The 18,107-nt window shown below is 44.9% G+C and overlaps 1 protein-coding gene across 1 annotated transcript in view; it reads right to left on the bottom strand.

Moving 5' to 3' along the window:
- MYO18B (myosin XVIIIB) overlaps positions 1–18,107 on the bottom strand; it is a 330,341-nt gene that overhangs the window by 145,425 nt on the left and 166,809 nt on the right. Inside the window, 5 exon segments of the mRNA XM_020996632.2 lie at positions 5,355–5,465; positions 6,427–6,618; positions 8,662–8,785; positions 15,323–15,477; positions 17,163–17,287. Of these exon segments, the coding sequence (XP_020852291.1) occupies positions 5,355–5,465; positions 6,427–6,618; positions 8,662–8,785; positions 15,323–15,477; positions 17,163–17,287 (707 nt within the window).

The following is an 18,107-nucleotide window of genomic DNA, read 5'->3' as shown; positions in this document are numbered from 1 at the left end:
AATTGTTGCTGGAGTTATGAAATGATCCAACCATTCTGGAGAGCAATTTGGAACTATGCCCAAAGGGCTATAAAATGTGCATACCCTTTGACCCAGCAATAGCACTTCTAGGGCTGTATCCCAAAGAGATGATACAAATGGGGGAAAGGACCCACATGTACAAAAATATTTATAGCAGCTCTTTTTGTGGTGGCAAAAAATTGGAAAGTGAGGGGATGCTCATCAATTGAGGAATGGCTGAACAAGTTGTGGTATATGAATGTAATGGAATACTATTGTGCTATAAGAAATGATGAACAGACTGACTTCAGGAAAACCTGGGAAGACTTATATGGTCTGATGCTGAGTGAAGTGAGCAGAACCAAGAGGACTCTGGACACAGTAACAGCCAAGTTATGCAATGACTAATTTTGATAGACTTAGCCCTTCTCAGCAATGCAAGGATCTAAGACATCTCCAAAAGTCTCATGATGGAAAATGCTATCCATATCCAAAGAAAGAACTACGGAGTTTGAATGCAGGTCGAAGCATACTATTTGCTATTTTTTTCTTCTGTTTTGTTTCCTCTTTCTTGTGGTTCCTCTTATTGGTTCTAATTCTTCCTTACAACATGACTAATGTGGAAATATGTTTAATAGGAATGTATATGTAAAGCCTATATCAGATTGTGCACCATCTTGAGGAGGGAGGTGGGGGGGGGAGAAAATTTAAAACTCAAAATCTTATGTAAACTATTGTTGATAAATCAAAATAAATTAATAATTTTTTTTAAAAAGAAAAGAAAACATTACAGTGATTCATTTTGTCCAGCCCAGGACAACTTAGGGAGACAGAGAAGTCTGTGGAGACTGTGGACAGGATCCATCCATGAGTGCACATGAAGCTTTCTAGTAGCCAGGGATCAAAGAAGGGCCAAGATGGGGCACCAAAGCAAAAGGCATCAGGGCAATAAGAAATCCCTGAACTATAACTGGGAACAGGAGCTTTTTAGTAGCTCTGTTACTCATTACCCAATTCCAGGTCTAAGAAGAACAGTCACAAGCATGAGCCCCATGTACCGAGCAAGGAACAAGTTCTAGAAACTTAGCTCTGTGACTCTGACCCCACAAACAGAGCTGGAGCTCAGTTCTAGCCTTCAGCCCAACCTGTAAGTCTGCAGTGAAATAACCAGGGTAGGAATCCTAAGTCAAAAGGGAGCAGGCAATTCATCTGCTCTGAACCTGCAGGCTAGTAGTGACAGAGTCCAGCAGCAGTCTACTGAAACTCTCAACAAAGAACAAGCCAACTGACCCAAACCTGAGTCAGGAACTTGTAGAGCTCACACCTTTTCCTAGATCACACCTTGAAAGCACTGAAAGATTGCAGACTCCTAGTCAGAGCTGTGAAAGCAGCAGGAGGATGTAAAAAGACAGAAGCTCAGACCAGACATCCTCCTCAGAAGTGAGCAGAGCCCAGAACTAAGATAACATCCAAAGTCAAGGAGTTGGCTGAAAGAATGAGCAGACAAAAAAATAATCCCACCACAAAGGGCTAATCTGGTAACAGGGGAGCTCAAGACATAAAAACAAAAGAGGAGAATGATTTAAAAACATCTAGCAGCAATGCCTCAAGGAAAAGTGCAGCTTGGGCACAAGCTCAACAAGAATTCCTAGAGGAATTAAAGCAAGAGTTTTTTAAAAAGCTAAAAAATTATTTTAAAAGCCAAAAGCAAGAAGCAGAGGAAAGAAATATGTAAAAAGAAAATCAACTGCTTGAAATAAAGATCTTATCCAAGAAAATAACTCCCTAAAAACTAGAATTGGCCAGTTTGTGGAAGCTAATGATTCTGTGAGACATCAATAAATAATAAAACAAAATCAAAAGTCTGAAAAAATAGAAGGAAATGTGAAATATCTCATAGGAAAAACAACTGACCTGGAAAATAGAGGAGAGATTATTTAAGAATTATTGAACTATCTGAAAGCCATGAACAACAATAACAAAAGCCTAAACATCATATTTTAAGAAGTCATAAAAGAAAACTGCCAAGATCTCATAGAACTGGGGGACAAAATAGAAATTGAAATAATCCACTGAACACTTCTTGAAAGAATCTCCCAAAATGAAAACTCCTAGGAATATTATAGTCATAATCCAGGGCTCCAAATCAAGGGAAAATTACTGAAAGCAACCAGAAAGTACTGAGGAGGAGGCACAGTCAGGATCACACAAGATTTAACAACCACCACTATAAAGAAATGGAGAGCTTAGCATATTATATTCTAAAAGGTAAAGGATCTAGGCTTGCAACCAAAAATACCCTATCTGAAAAAACAGTATAATCCTATGGAGGTGGAAATAGATCTTTAATGAAGTAGAGGACTTCCAAGAATTCCTGAAGAAAAGACCATAGCCAAGTACAAAATTTGCCACGCAAACGTAAGAGTCAAGAGAAGTATATTTAAAAAAAAAACATGAGTGAGAAATACAAGGAATTAAATAAGATTAACTATGTAGATTCTTTTATGAGTAGACAACATATGTAGCTTCTCAGAACTCTACCATCAACATGGGTCATGATGGAAATCTAATTAGACAGGGGATGTGGGAATGATTTTATTATGTTTTGATGATCTCAAAAGAAGAATGGGAAGAATGAGGAAAAGGAACACACTGGAAGAATAAGTAATGGAAAAGAAGAATGTAGGGAAATGTCACATAGATAGGGTGTGTAAGCAGTAGTTTATAAAACAAGGACTGTTTGAAGGGGTAGCAGACAACACTTGAACTTCACTTTCATCTGAACTGGTTATGAAAAAGGAAGACTACACATAAACACAATTGTGTTCAGAGATGCAGCTAACCCACAAGGGAAGCAGAAGGGGAAAGAGTTAAGGGGAAAGGGAAGAATAACACAGTGTGTAGATTAAGGGAGGCATTAGTTAGAAACAAAATTAACTCTTAAAGAGGGGACAGGGCAAAAAAGAGGAAGAAAAGTTTAAAAGAATAGGATGGAGAGAAATACATGGTTAGCAATCATAACAGTGAATGAGAATGGCATGAACTCACTCATAAAACAGAAAAGGATATCAGAATGGGTTAGAAACCAGAATCCAACAATATATTGTTCATAGAAACACACTTAAACTGAAAGATAAACACAGAGTTGAAATAAAAAGTTAGAACAGAATCTATTATGCTTCATATGAAATAAAAAAAAATCAGGGGTAATAATCATGATCTTGCACAAAGCAAAATTAAAAGAGGTAGGGAAACTGAATTTGGGTAAGAAGAGTACCACAGACAATGAATTAATAGTAATATTATGCCCCAAATGGTATAGCATTTAAATTCCTAATGGAAAAGTTAAATGAATTTCAGAAAGAAATAGACACTAAAATTACAATAATAGGAGACCTCAATTCACCCCTCTCAGACCTAGATAAATCAAACAAAAAATAAGCAAGAAAGTTTATATTTTATCACACCCTCCAGATCTTCAGATGAGTTTCTGTGTAGTCACATGTCATCCATCTTCTACTTGTAAAATTTACTTTCTGAAACTAAGAGTAAGACTTTATATTTAACCTTATTAAATTTAATCCTATTAGATTTAACCCAATATCTTGCCAAAATGTTTTAGAATCATGAGTGTGTTAGCTTTGCTTTCCAGTTTTGTGGCAGCTACATATTTGATCAGCCTATCATCTATGCCTTTATCCAAGTCTTTGTTAAAAAATGCTAAACAATAGTGTCAAACATAGATTCTTGGTGCACATCACTGGAGATTACTTTCTAACAACATCCAGTTATTATTTGGGGGGCCCAACTATTTAACTATTTCTGAATCTTTCTAATTATACTACAATACAGCCCACATCTTTCCACCTTTTCCATAAGCATATCATGAAAAGCTTAGGCTAGCATAGTTCTAGCACATAATAAGGACTCAAGAATAATATTACTTGAAATTAATTGAATTATCATGAAAATTCTCTGGAAGAGCCCTGTCTATGTCATGGGACTGACGAGTCTCTATTAAAGACATCAGTCCTCTTCAATCATTTACTTAAGGTGCCTACTGTACTCCAGGCCCTAAGTTCAGTGCTAGGAGTAAAACAAAAAAAAACAGAAATGATGAATACCTGTCCTCTGGACTGCCCTCAAGGAGCTTACATCCTACTGAGGATGAGAAAGAGATGACATATACACAGATGGTCAAGCATGGGGTAAGGAGTGATGGTGGTATGGGGAGCTCTAGGAAAACTGAGAAGAGAGAAATTTCTTAGTTGGGAGGAAGGGCCAATCAGGGAAGACCATAATGACACAGTGACACCTGAGCTGAGCCTTATGTGAAGAAGATTTTGAAAGGCAGGAATGAGCAGGTCCTAGGTTCCACATATGAGGAATGGCCCATGTGAATACATGGAGAGAGCTGTGTGAAGGTAGATGTGTAAGTACATGCCAAGTCTGAGGAGCAGTTACAGGGACTCTTTGGCCAGAACATAGAGTGGCCGAAGTGGAGTGATGGTTCAGTAAGGATGGAGATTGTATAGAGCCTTAAAGGCCAAGCTAAGAACACACTCACTGTGGGGGTTTTTTAAAAGCCAGTAAAATGATGAAATTATTCACAGTGAAATGATCAGAACTGTGCTTTAGGGAGGGTATTCAGAGGGCAGGGATTTTTATTTTTGCCTTTCTTTGCATTAATGCTTAGCACAGGCCTGGCACATGGCAGCACTTAATAAATGCTTATTAAGTTAAGCTAATTCATATCTATAATCCTGTGGTCCTGACTGTATAAGAGGGAGAGGAGAGAAGGATAACAGTCAAAAATGACTCTGAGGTTCTAACCCTGGGTAATAGAAGGACAGGGCAGCTGGATAGTGCCGTAGCACACAGAGGGCCAGCACTGCAGTCAGAAAGATCTGAGTTCAAATCCAGCCTGAGAAACCTTCTAGCTGTGTGACCCTGGGCAAGTCACTTCACCCTGTTTGCCTCAGTTTCCTCATCTGTAAAATGAGTTGGAGAAGGAAATGGCAAACCATTCTAGTATCTCTGTTAAGAAAACCCCATATGGGGTCATGGAGAGTCGGACACACCCAAAATGACTGAACAACAACAATATCTATTTCTCAGTGACTTGAAGGGAAATTTGGTGGAGTGATTCACAGCAGCATAAGAGGCTCCTGGAGACACTGGTGATCACACAGCAGGTCTTCCACTCCCAAGCCCTCCAAGAGGGTACCATGGCACTCTTGCCATCTTTTAGAATGCAGCTTCCCAGGTGCCCTGCTAAAGCCAGTCCAGGCAGCCAGGCTCTGGCATTACAAGGAGACCCCCCACTGTGGGCGCCAGGGCACCTAATGACCTACCCGCTTTTGGCAGGACTGGCGCACATCCTCCAGCTCTTCCTCTTTGTCCTCCTGATCCTTGAGATGCATCTGTTTCATCCGCTCGATCTCCATCTCAAACCGAACTCGCAGCTGAGAGGGCACCAAGAGTGACCGCCACATCGGGGGAAGGGCACGTAAAACCACAAAATAATAAAGATGGTCACAGGGCTGGGTTCTCCTGTTTGGCAAGCTACCTGTGCAGATGCTTAGTAAATGAGGAAGCTAAGCTAGCATTTGAGCCCCTGGGGCATTCATAAAGTCCCATCCTGGGATTCCAGCCTGGAAGTAGTCTCAAGAGGCCTTCTAGTCCAACCAACTTCCCGTCCATTTTATAGATGAATAAGTTGAGGATCAGGAAGGCTGAGTTACCTTCACAAGGTCACCCAGGTAGTGAGGACCAGGGTTACTGCAGGACTCCAATGAGATTGTGTAGGTAAAGTATTTTACAAACTTAAAAGTATTACATGAGAATAATCAGGGCTCCTCCTCTCCTGGAACACACAGATGGACAAATGCCAAAAATCTGATCATGAGTAGTGAAATGGATGCCTCTTTTCATCTGGTCAGTTGCCTTCAGAATCTCTAGGGAGGCCACCTGGGGCATTGGAGGGAGAGCAGCATAGGAGTCAGTAAGACCTGGGTTCAAACTTGCCTCTGACACAAACGGGCTGTGTGTCCCTGGGCAGGTCACTTGCCCTCTGTGCTCCAGGCAACTTGCAAAGTAAGGATCTAAGTCATCCAAAAAAAGGAGCTGATCTTCACTGGTGAGGGAGCTTTCTCTTTGAGAGTTCCCTATACCAATGAAATCCCAGGTCTGGTCTTAAATAATGGGCAGCCAGGTGGCACAGTGGATAGAATGCTGCCAGCTCTGGAATCAGAAGGACCTGATCAAATGCGGCCTCAGATACTTCCTAGCTGTGTGACCCTGGGCAAGTCACTTTACCCTGTTTGCCTCAGTTTCCTCATCTGTAAAATGAGCTGGAGAAGGAAGTGGCAAACCCCACCAGCTGGGAGGAGAGGAGAAGGGAGGAAGGTGGGAGGTCCTCTGTACCTGCTCCAGTTTCTTAATCGTAGTCTCTTGCTCACTCTGTATCTGCTGCTGCTCGAAGGCACTGGACTTCAGGTCCCAGAGCTCTCTCTGTAAGGCATCTACGGCTTCCACCCCAAGGGGCCCTAAGTCAGTGGTTTGACTCTTCAGCATCTCAAGCTTCTGTTTCAGACCCAGAGTTTCCTGCTCCCTTTCCTGGGGAAAGAAAACATGTCAGGCACTGGACCGAGGAGACTGCAGGAGACACGGGCGTCCAAGACACCACATGTATACAGATAAGTCAGTCAGTCAGTAAACATTTATTAAGCACCTACTATGTGCTGGGCAGTGTGCTAAGGTACTCTGAGGAAGGAGAGCACACATATGGGGTAGGGATGGGCATGGAACAGAGAAGCCTTCCTAGAGGAAGTGGGACATGAACTGAGCCTTGGAAGAAAGGATGTTTCTGAGCAGGGTGTACATTCCCGGCATTATGTGAAGGCACCTCTGCACAGCTGGAGTACACATCCCAATTCCCAAATGAGTGAAGCAAGCAGGGATGGGAGATGGGAAAAGTTAGTAGGTATGTTTGGCCAGAACATAAGAGTATGCTAAATGGGGCAGCTAGGTGGTGCAGAGGATAGAGCACCAGCCTTGGAGTCAGGAGGACTTGAGTTCAAATCTGGCCTCTGACACATGACACTTGCTAGCTGTGTGACCCTAGGCAAGTCACTTAACTCCATTGCCCAACCCTCCCCCCAAAAAAAGTATGCTAACTAAATCTGGATAGTAAGAGCTGGATGGTGAAGGGCTTTGAATGCAAGGCTAAAGAATTTGTATTGATTCTAGAAGTAATGGGGAGCCATTGAAGGGTTTTGAGAGGAGGAGTAACCTTGAGTCTTTCCTCCTCAAGTTCTTGATATGCCCTGTACAGGACATCGCCTTTCCTGCTGTACGCTCCCTGTAGATTCCATTTCCCATCTCTGCGCCTTGGCACAGTTAGGCGCCATGCCCAGCAATGGTCTCCATTCTCATCTCTGCCTCTTGGAACTCTGGGCACCTCACAGGCTCAGCCTCCTGACCCTTTCAGGTATTAATGCAGCCCCCTCCCCAATCCCTGTATTTTTTTTCGTGTTTGGTAGGGATCGATTTATCTGTGAATACGTTGCTTCCTCTCTGAGTACAACGTAAGCTACTTGAGGACAGGAACTATTGGTTGGCTCATCTATGGAAGGATGTGGGCAAAACCCTCCCGGGTGTCAGAGGCCTGAATTCCTCCCCTGCCCCCCTGGAAGAAGGCTCTCTGTCCACGATGTCACTAGGCCACTCTTGTTCTGAGGTGTCCCTCCAAGGAAGAGTCTCCTGCTGCCGTCACAAGCAATCCCCACGACCTTCACTCCCCAAGTCCCATAACCTGCCCCAACCCCATGACAATACAGGCTTCTTGAGGATGGGGATTGTTTCATCTCTGTCTTTGTATATCCACAGTAGCAGGCACACAGTAGGCACTTACTAATACATGCTAGTTGATTGACTAATCGATTGGCTCTTAGTTTCTTCATCTATAAAAATGAGGCTGGATTCACTGGCCTCTAAAGTCACTTCCAGATCTGATCAGGGACCCTATGAACCTCACTTTGCAGTGATTTCCTTACTCCTGGGGACTCCCAGCATGGAAACTCCTTCCACTGGCACATCAGAAGCTCTCTGAGAACTGCCTGGTACAGTGAGAGCCTAAGTCACTTGCCTAGGGTCACACAATATGGGTCAGAGACAGGACTTAGACCTGGATCCTTGCTGATCCCAAGGCCAACGCTCAATGCATGCCATATTGCCTGTCACATATATTAGGGCCTTATAAATGGACATTGAATTGAATTCCTATTTTTGCAAATGAGATCATCAAGGTATAAAGAGACCAAAGGATTTATTCCAGGAAACACAGCTTAGTAGGAGTGAATGGGAATGAAAAGAAGCAGAGCAAAACAAGCCAGTCTCCTTCCTGCCTCCTCAAACAGCACTCAGCACTGAATGATACTTCCTCTCAGGGGCTGGAGAACAAAGACCCCACTGGCTGCTTGCAGAAATCTTTACCCATCCCACTGGGCTGCTTCAGAGCAGAGTAAATGCAAGAACACAGGCCTTCCCAAACTATTCACCTCCCCTTCCTATGAGCATACAATTCATGTCTAGCTTTTTGTACTTGAATCAGAAAAGTCACGGGGCCCCCGGGACCTGTGGCTCTTCCTCTCCACTTACCTCTAACTTGCTCTGAAGTATGCCAAGCTCCCACCGGATGCTAGCATTTTCCTGGGACAGTTTCTCCCGGAGGCCCCTTTCAAACAATGATTCGCCAATAGCCTGGGTTAATTGCATATCAAACCTGCCCGGGAAAGAAAGGATGTTACTGCTTCTTTTCAACAGAAGTTGGAGGAAAAAGAGGAGGGGAGGAGGAGGGGAAGGAAAGATGGAAAGAGAATATGGCAAGGAATGAGCAAACAGATGATGCAGGCAGGGTATACCGTGTGTGTGTGTGTGTGTGTGTGTGTGTGTGTGTGTGTGTGTGTGTGTGTGTAAAAATACATAGCTATAATACATACATATAACAATACATATGGATGCATGTAAAAATATGTAGCTGTAATTTCAAGAGGGGCATTTCTAAAGTCCAGGAGAATCATAGAATCGAGAGTCTGAAGTCATATAGCCCAGCTCCTCCATTTTAACAGGTCCAGAAAGGCTCACTTATTTTCTTGAATTTACTTTTTGTTTGTTTTGAGGGTTAAGTGAGTTGTCACATGGTATTTTCTCAAATTAATACAGGTAGTCTGTGGCTGAGCTGGGATTGAACCCAGACTCTCAGACTCCCGTTTCAACGGTCTCTCTGCCCCTCCATGTTACCTCCTTAAAGGACACGCTGACACCAGCTACAACCCTTCTCCTCGCCTTGCAGGGGGCTCAGAATACCTCAGCTAGGTGGCTGTTGCCCCAGATGGAAAGAACATTTGCTGAGGCCATGAGTGATAGATTCAAAGTCTTATTCCACATCAATCCTCATTCCTCCAGAAAGCAGAGGACCCTCAAGCTGGGAAGAGGCTGCCTTTCAATCTGGAAGGGCTCACTCATCACTCAACCAGTCACAGCTAAACTGTCCGGGGTGAGCCCACCCTACCACACCCCAGGCCTAGAGCCCTGGGAGGAGAGGAAGGCATGATTCCCATGGACGCGTCTGCAGGCTCACTTGGAGAACACAAGTAACTCAACATTTCTGGGCATCCTGGTGACTTTAATAGCACCAGAGGACTACAGATTGGGGGTAACCTATGTAAATTGTTTCACAAACCTTAAAGTACTGTCTACATAAATGCTATCATTTTATTATAATTACTACTATTATTATAGATTTCATGCTAAAAGGGACCACAAATCATCTAGTTTAATCTCCCCATTTTATAGATGAGGAAACTAAGGCTGAGTTGGGTTTTGAACTCAAACTTTCAACTCCAGACCCCACCCGGATTCTATTGCAGGGCTCTTATTGAAACCATGAGACAGCATAGTTCAATAAAAGAATAAAGGATTTGGGGCAAGTGTGGAGATGGAATAGAGCCCTTCTAAGGTCCCTTATAAGTCGACATCCAAGATCTTATAAAAATTCCCTCTTTAGCCGTGATGCCAGCCTTCCACAAAGGTAAGGAATGACAGTATTTCTAAGACCATTTACATCTCAGAATCTCCCCATTGGAAGGGAGCTCACAAGTGATTCAATCCAACTTGGCATACAATAAGTGCTCAATAAATGCTCATCAGCTGGTGGGCAATTTGTACCTATACCAGAATCCCTTCTGTCAATCACACGCTCTGTTAGTGATCATCCAGCCTTTAACTGATGGCCCTTCCCCACCCAGTAAGAAGGAAAGACTTACCCTAGAGGCAGCCCCTTCCAGTCCCCCATAGATCTATCACCTGGGGCCGAGCAGAACTAGGCTAAGCCTTTTTCCACTGGTCAGCCTTTCAAATCTTCGAGCATAACTATTGCGCCTCCCCTAAGTCTTCTCTTCTCCAGGCTAATAATCCCCGGTTCCTTTGACTTGGTCCTTGTCTGGTATGCTCTCCAGTCCTCTCACCATCCTGGTCATCCTCCTCTGGACGAGCTCCAGGTTGCCAGTATTCTAGTCAGGGACCCTCCACGCCACCTCTGGAAGCATGTGAATGGCCACCCCACACACTGCTCTCCGTGACTCATTGATCAACTATGAAAGGCTAGGCGAAGCAATCGGAAACACAAATGTATTTACTTCCCTGGAAGCCTGACTCCTTGCCCCAAATTAGGAGCAGAGTCAGTCAATTGGGCAGCAAGAAGTCCCACTGGAGTCATTTCCCAGGGAGGTTGTTCAGCCAAGGCTCAGGCCAACAGATTCTATCAGCTCTCAGGTCTGACCTTTATGACCCACTTTGTCACTATAGCAACGACAGATAGATGCCTGGGGTCCATTCTGGGCCAGTAGTCTTCAAGAAGCTTTAGCACCAAGGGGGACAAAGAGCTGGGACCAGAATGTCCGCGAGGTGTCATTTTGTACTGCCCACATGAGGCGTGGGTGGTGGCCCAGGCTGGGGAGGTCCAGCAGATAGGCCACCTATACAGGGTATCTTGAGGGCCACCTGGAGGTGTGCTGCCTGATCTTACACCATTAGCAAGCCAGTCTGCCGTGGAAAGGCCCTGCGATATCCAGGAGACACCCCACCACCACCACCAAAGTTGAAATGTTGTATGGATGGCCAATTGCCAGGTACGTTGTGAAGCAGATTTCTGTTCAGTGAGATGGCACAGTTTGGGGATCAGGAAAAGGGCAGGAAATTTTGGTCTGGAGTGTAGGGCACCATTTGGAACAGTCTCCAGTCCTCTAACTGTCCTGGGATGCTACACAAAGGACAGAGGAGGCCGGAAAGGGAAGACGAACGTCTGCTAATATCTCTGAGTCTGTTTGCACCATTTCGCCATGTTTTGACATAGACCCTCCTCTGCTAGAAGGTAAGCTCCTTGAGGGCAAAGGAATTTTTGTTTTTATCTTTGAAGCCCCTGTTGGCTAGCACAGAGCCCAGAACATAGTAGGCTCTTAAATGCTTCTCAGTTGATGGATGGACCAAGGTAAAGACTTCCCAGAGGGTCTTCATCCTCTTGAAGAGAAAACAGAGCAGGGGAAAAGCAAACTCCTGGGTGGAGAGAGGGAGGCGAGCGCTAAATGGTGCTCAGGTTCGATGTCGGCACACCTCAGTGGAGTTACAAATTCTATTTGCTGCCTTTTGGTAAACAGTCACTTATGGTAAACACACAGGCATATGCGAGTCTGACAGCACACAGGAATCTTCCTTCTCTGAGTCAATAAGCAGCTCCATCCCCCTCCCTCTGGCTTGGAGTTTCCACTACAGAACAAAAGGATGGAAAAGAGCCCGCCACCCAAACAGCTCCAGATGCCCTAAGGCTGACTCTGACCAGGCAAGCTTCCAGGAGAAGCCCACCCTGTCCCAAAGGTCAGAATGGGAAAAGAGGAGGAGGATGGGGGCACCCTGACCCAGGGGGCTGGTCATCTGCTCGGACCCAGCTCCCCTCTACACTTCTGGGCACAGATTCCCAATGTGACAGTCATAGACACATACCAGAGCAACTTCCTTTGGGGGTTCCTTGGGGGTTCCAGTCATTGTTTTCCCTATCTGGAGGAAATTATAGCTTTCATAAATCTAGAGGTAGGAAACACCTCCGAGGCCATCTAGTCCAACCCCAGCTTTACAAGTGGGGAAACTGAGGCTCAGAGAGCAGAGCTGACTTTTCTAAGTAAGGGCAGGAACACAGGGTCATAGGTACAGAGCTGGAGGGACCCCAGAACCCTCTTCATTTTGCAGATGAAGAAATGAAGAGCCAGAGAAGATCAATGAGGTGGCCAGAGTCACACAGTAAGTGGCTGAATGGGGATTTGAATCTAGGACCTCTGACTCCCAATCTTTCTCCCCCTCCAGCCCCCACCCCCGTGTTCTTCCCCAGGCTCTCCACCATCCTCCCCTCTGCATGCTTAGATTCTCAGCCCTTAAAGTCTTTGATGACGCCTGCCGAGCTCACCCTCTCCACCCCCACCCCTCCCTCAGACTACAGCTTTGGACCAGATTTGTAAAGCCATTGCCCTGAGAAGCCCCTGCTCTGCCAAGAAGAGCCTGAGAGAGCTGCCTAAAGCAGAGAGAGGCCACGTGACTAACCCAGGCTCACTCAGCAGAGAGCAGAAACAGAACCTGAACCCAGAACTTCTGCTCCAAGGCTGTCTCCCTTCAAATGCTCATGTAGTGTGTCTCTCCACACCCAAGGAGATCGTAAGCTCCTGCAGGGCAGGGGCTATTTCAGCTCTGGTCTTACACAGTGTTTGGCACATAATAGGAACTTAATAAGTGTGTGCTGATTGACTAACTGATCGATGCTTTTTCCTCCTTACAAAGAATGTAAGCTCATTCTTTTCCTGCTACCAAGTTTATTCCTAAAACTCAGGCCTAAGTCACTGCTCTGATCAAGAAGCTCTTTTGGCTCTCTCTTGCCTTTTAATAAAATTAAGACTCCTCAGTTTGGCATTTAAAGCTCTCCATAGGGCTCTCAATCACTGCCCTTTATTTTTATTTTCATCTGTGTCACCAGCACTTGGGGGGGCTAGGTGGTGCAGTGATTACAGCACCAGACTCGGAGTCGGGAAGACCCGAGTTCAAATTCAGCCTCAGACACTAGCTGTGTGACCCTGGGCATGTGACTTCACCCTGTTTGCCTCAGTTCCCTCATCTGTAAAATGAGCTGGAGAAGGAAATAGCAAACCACTCCAGCATATCTGCCAAGAAAACCTCAAATAGGGTCACAGAGACAGACACAACTGAAACAGCTGAACAATAACAACAGATCTTAGAACAGTTCCTAGCACATAATTAGTTTTTAGTAATTGCTCATTGATAGACTGATTGAATATTTCAATTTTGTCTCAATGTCTCTAGCACCTGACCCACAGTAGACATTATCTCTCAAATCTCTCTTGTGATTGTCTATAGATGCACATATTTCACCCCCTAACAGAATGTAAGCTCCTTGAGGGCAGAGGCTGGTTCACTTGTGTCTATTTCCCCAGCACCTAGCCTGGCACACAATAGGTGCTTATTATTGACCGACTGATGGATGTTGTTTCCTCCAAGTAGGACTTCAGGTCTGAGAAGCCCAAAAGCCCTGAGAGTATTACCATGCCCCAGATCAAGAGCCCTTCTTCCAGCATGCCCCCAGTAGCCATCATCCAGGGGAGCAACCCTTGTGGGGATGTCACCCGACAGCTGCCCTGGCAGACCCCGTGGCCTTTCAGCAGCCACAGCAACTGGAGACCCAGCAAGAAAGATCCCCCCACCAACGTCCCCAGAACTGCCAAATGGCCTCATTAATGACAACGATATTAGCAAAGTTGTGCTCCCATCTGCTTCTCTCCTGCACCCTAAAGACCACTGGCCTCTCCATATGACTTACAGCTGAAACCTCCTGTGTCTGAACTGGAGAGCAGGGGCCATCTGTGCCCTTGTTTTTAGCTCAACACTGAGTGTACTTAAGAACTTAACACGTGCTTTTTCACTCATTCATTCATGCATGCATGCACGATGCTGCCTTCCTCCACTCAAGTCTTCTCCAGACTAAACATCCCCATTTCCTTCACTGGCCCTCAATATGGTGGACCTAGAGGCTCTTCACCACCCTGGTCGCCCTCCTTTGGAAGCTCTCATCAACGTCCTCCCAAAACTGTACTGCCCAGAAGTGAGCACAATCTTCCAGTTATGGTCTGACCGAGTCAAAGCTCAGTGGGACCGGCACCTTCCTAGCCCCAGACACTGTGTCCCTCATGGAAGAGCTGAAAATTACATCCATCTTCTTGACTACCATGTCATGATAATGATGTTGTGTTATGTCAGCGAAGAAACCCAGGCCTTTCGATTCATTATATCACCATTAAATGTATACACATGTACATATGTGTGTGTGTGTATAGATAGATAGATAGATAGATAGATATAGATAGATATAGATAGATATATACACACACATATATGTATGTATATATGTGTGTGTGTACAAATATATATTGTGTTTGTATATACGTAATATGTTTGTATATGTGTGTATAAATATATGCTTATATGTGTGTATATAAGTGTATGTGTATATATGTGTTTATAAATATGTATATATTATGTGTTGGTATATATGCGTGTGTATTATATATGGATTATTTATATAGCTATCATGTGCATATATGTGCATGTTTGTGTATACATAATATGTATATAGGCATGTATAACTATATATGCATTTAAATATAATATGTATATGTATGCATAGATTGTGTATGTGTGTATGTATTTATATAGATATAATGCAAGCATGTATTTATAAATATATTCATATTGGTGTATATATTTGCATTCACTATATATAAATATATGCATATATTTATATAGATATTATGTGCATATGTATATAAATGCATGATTATATGTGTATAACATGTATAAGTACATGTATATATAAATTTGTGTGTGTGTTTATATCTATGTAATGTGTGTATCTGTATGTAGGAATATATGAATGTGTTTGTGTATATATAATATGTGTGTATATGTATGTAAATGTGTGTGTGTGTGTGTGTGTGTGTGTGTGTGTGTGCCTCACAACAGCCTGTGTGTGGCAGGTGCTCTTATTATACCCATTTTCCAGAGGAGGAGATTGAGGCCCAGCCACATTAAGTGACTTGCCCAGAGCCTCAGAACTAGTACAGGTTGGAGGTGGGATTTGAACCCAGGTCCTCTACTCCTCTTTCCATACCATTGCACTTATCTCCGGGCAGTGGATGGCCCAGCTTACTTTTTTTGCTTCTTCTCCAGTTCATGATTCCTACTCTGCTGGTTCTCCAGCAGTACTCGGGTGTCCTCGAGGTCACAGGTCAGATTACAGCACTTCTTCTTCAGCTGATGAGAGCTTCTCCTGACCTCCTCACAGGTGTTCTGAGCTTCCCTGAGCTGCAAGAAGAGGAACGTGGCGTTTTCAGTGGCCCCTCTGCTTCATCATCTTCCTGCACATTATACTTCTCAAGGCACCTTCATGAACTCATCATTTCACTTTGAATCAGAGACTCTCAAGGGATAATAGTAATAACCAGCCTTTGGACAGTCTTAAGGCTCCCACCACGTGTTACAAGTCACTCCATCCTGTTTGCCTCAGTTTCCTCACCTGGAAAATGAGCTGGAGAAGGAAATGGTAAACCACTCCAGTATCTCTGCTAAGAAAATGCCAAAAGGGGTCACGCAAAGAGTCAGATATGACTGAAATGACTAAACAACCCTAACAAAAATGGAGGCTTGAACTTTATCCTCATGGCAGTAGGGAGCCCCCAGAGCCTCAGGAGCAGGGGAGCAGAGGTTGGGCCGAGCCCAATAAGAGCCTCGAAAACAAGCTCAGCAAAGGCCTCCCCCCTCTTCAGGCAGGCAAAGTCCCCCCAACTGTTCTTGTTTGGATGGAGGGAACTCAGCAAAGCCACTCTGAGAAGCCAGCTCATTAAGGAACTGTACTAAATAAGCAAAAATGTTGAGTTAATGAAGCCTGTAATTCTAAATTCAGCATCTGAAAGCAAGTGCTTTGCCTTCTTGTATTCCACCACTCAGGAAAAGTTTCCATTTTATTATTTTTTAATGTAGCATGAAGATTTCCCCCTCTTTCCTTGGGGAAACTGACCTACTTGGTAATCAGCTATTAAAGGCCTGGACTGCCTCCCCCTTTCCGCCGCCCCAAAGCAGCTCCTGACTCTTTATCTACTGTTCAAGTTTCTTGGGAAGGACTATTTAACATCTGCCTGGGAGGCAAATCATGGCTCCACACTCTTATCTTGGAGGCTGGAGACTGCTCGGTTCTTTGGCCTCAGCCCATCACGGTGTCATTAAGAGTTGGGCCATAATGAGCTGGGGGGCTCTGCTCCAAAAGCCCCAGAGCAGAGAGGAAGGGTTTGTTGGCTAGGGAAGTCCCCACCTCTCATGTTCTTGAAGCCTCCCCTGACCAGGCCAGTCCACAGATGGTTCCCATGTTTGGCTTCTCATACCCTATATCCCAGAATCAGAAGATGTCTAAACAGGATGTGAGAGTCCAGGACTTTCCTGTTATAGTCGAGGAAAAGTGGCTTTATTCAAGATCATGCAGAAAATCAAGAGCAGAGTGAGGACTACAGCCTTGCTCTCCTCCTCCCAAGCTAGGGCCCTTTCCACAACACCCAGGTCCCTTCCCAGAAAAAGAAAAGCATCAGGATACGGTCAGAGATTAGGTCCAGGAATGATAGGTCTGGAGAAAACATTTTCTTTATCTTGCAATGAAAGGTTTTATAACCAAAATGCAATTGGGAAGCCATTAAGATTGCTAGTGATGGTCTCTTTCTTTTCAACCCCTCCTAGCTAGACCTCTAACATCCCTCCCAGCTCTGACATTCCCTATTCTAAGGCCCCTCCTAGCCCTGACATTTCCTGTCCTGAGGCCCCTCCCAGCTCTGACATTCCCTGTTCTGAGGCCCCTCCCAGCCCTGACATTCCCTGTTCTGAGGCCCCTTCCAGTCCTGACATTCCCTTTACCAGTTGGGGTCTAGCACACCAGGTCCTCCCACCTGCTCTCAGCAGCACCAGTAGAACAGAGCTAGCCAGGTAGCTCCCCATCCTCCCCTCACCTTCTCTTCCAGTTCCTTTCTGGAAGACAGTTCAGAGTCTAGTCTCTCCTCACACATCAGGAGGCGCTTTCTGAGAAACTCGATTTCTGTCTGTGCACAGTCAAATCGTGTCTGCCAGTCATCAGCTGTGGAAAGGAGAAGGCACGTGCTCAGACAAGGCACACAGAGGTCAGAGGATGTGGAGCCCAGAACAGGGCAGTGAGGAGCAGTGAAGAAAGGGCTGGACTGGACTTTGTGGGCCCTTCAGTTCAGATTGAGAACTGGGAGGGGTCCCCAAGGCCATCAAATCCATTTTACAAATGAGAAAACTGAAGAATTCAGGCCTCATGTTGGGAAAACCTCCCTCCAATGATAGAAGGGGGTGGGTTCACTCCCCTCAGAGGTCTTCACACAGCGGCTGGATGACACTGATCAGAGGTGATCTAGAACTCTTGTCTAGATATGGGTTGGTCTCTGTGGTCACTGAGGTCCCTTCCAACTCAGGCATTCTGGGATTCTGCCTCTGTGAACATAGCTAGTGACTTCCCTAGACACTGCCTAAGGTCCCTGAGGCCCAGAGGTAGGGTATGGGGTACAGCCCCTTCTCAGGAGAAAGGGAAGGGTTTCACAGTGGATTTCTCTTTCTCTGCCTATTGATACCCTTCCTATCCATCTTTCAAGACCCAGATGAAGTCCCACTTCCCCCATGAAGCTTGCTCTGATTACCCTAGCCCACTGGAGAGCCGCCATCTTAGTACTCCAATAGCACTCCAAACTCCATCGGTTGAGTACATTTCATACTGCCGCACTTACTCGTGCGGCTATTTATAGCTTATGCCACGTGATGGGAGGCAATTTAGCATAGTAGGTGCAATGTTGGAGTTATAGCCAGGGGACTTGGGTTCAAATCCTCCATCTCTTACTGACCATGTGATCTTGGACAAGTAACTTCCCTTCTCTGGACCT

This window comes from Phascolarctos cinereus, unplaced genomic scaffold (assembly GCF_003287225.1).
Source record: "Phascolarctos cinereus isolate Bilbo 61053 unplaced genomic scaffold, phaCin_HiC Scaffold_4;HRSCAF=312, whole genome shotgun sequence".
Classification (NCBI taxonomy): Eukaryota; Metazoa; Chordata; class Mammalia; order Diprotodontia; family Phascolarctidae; genus Phascolarctos; species Phascolarctos cinereus.
This window is presented reverse-complemented; position numbering and strand designations above follow the sequence as displayed.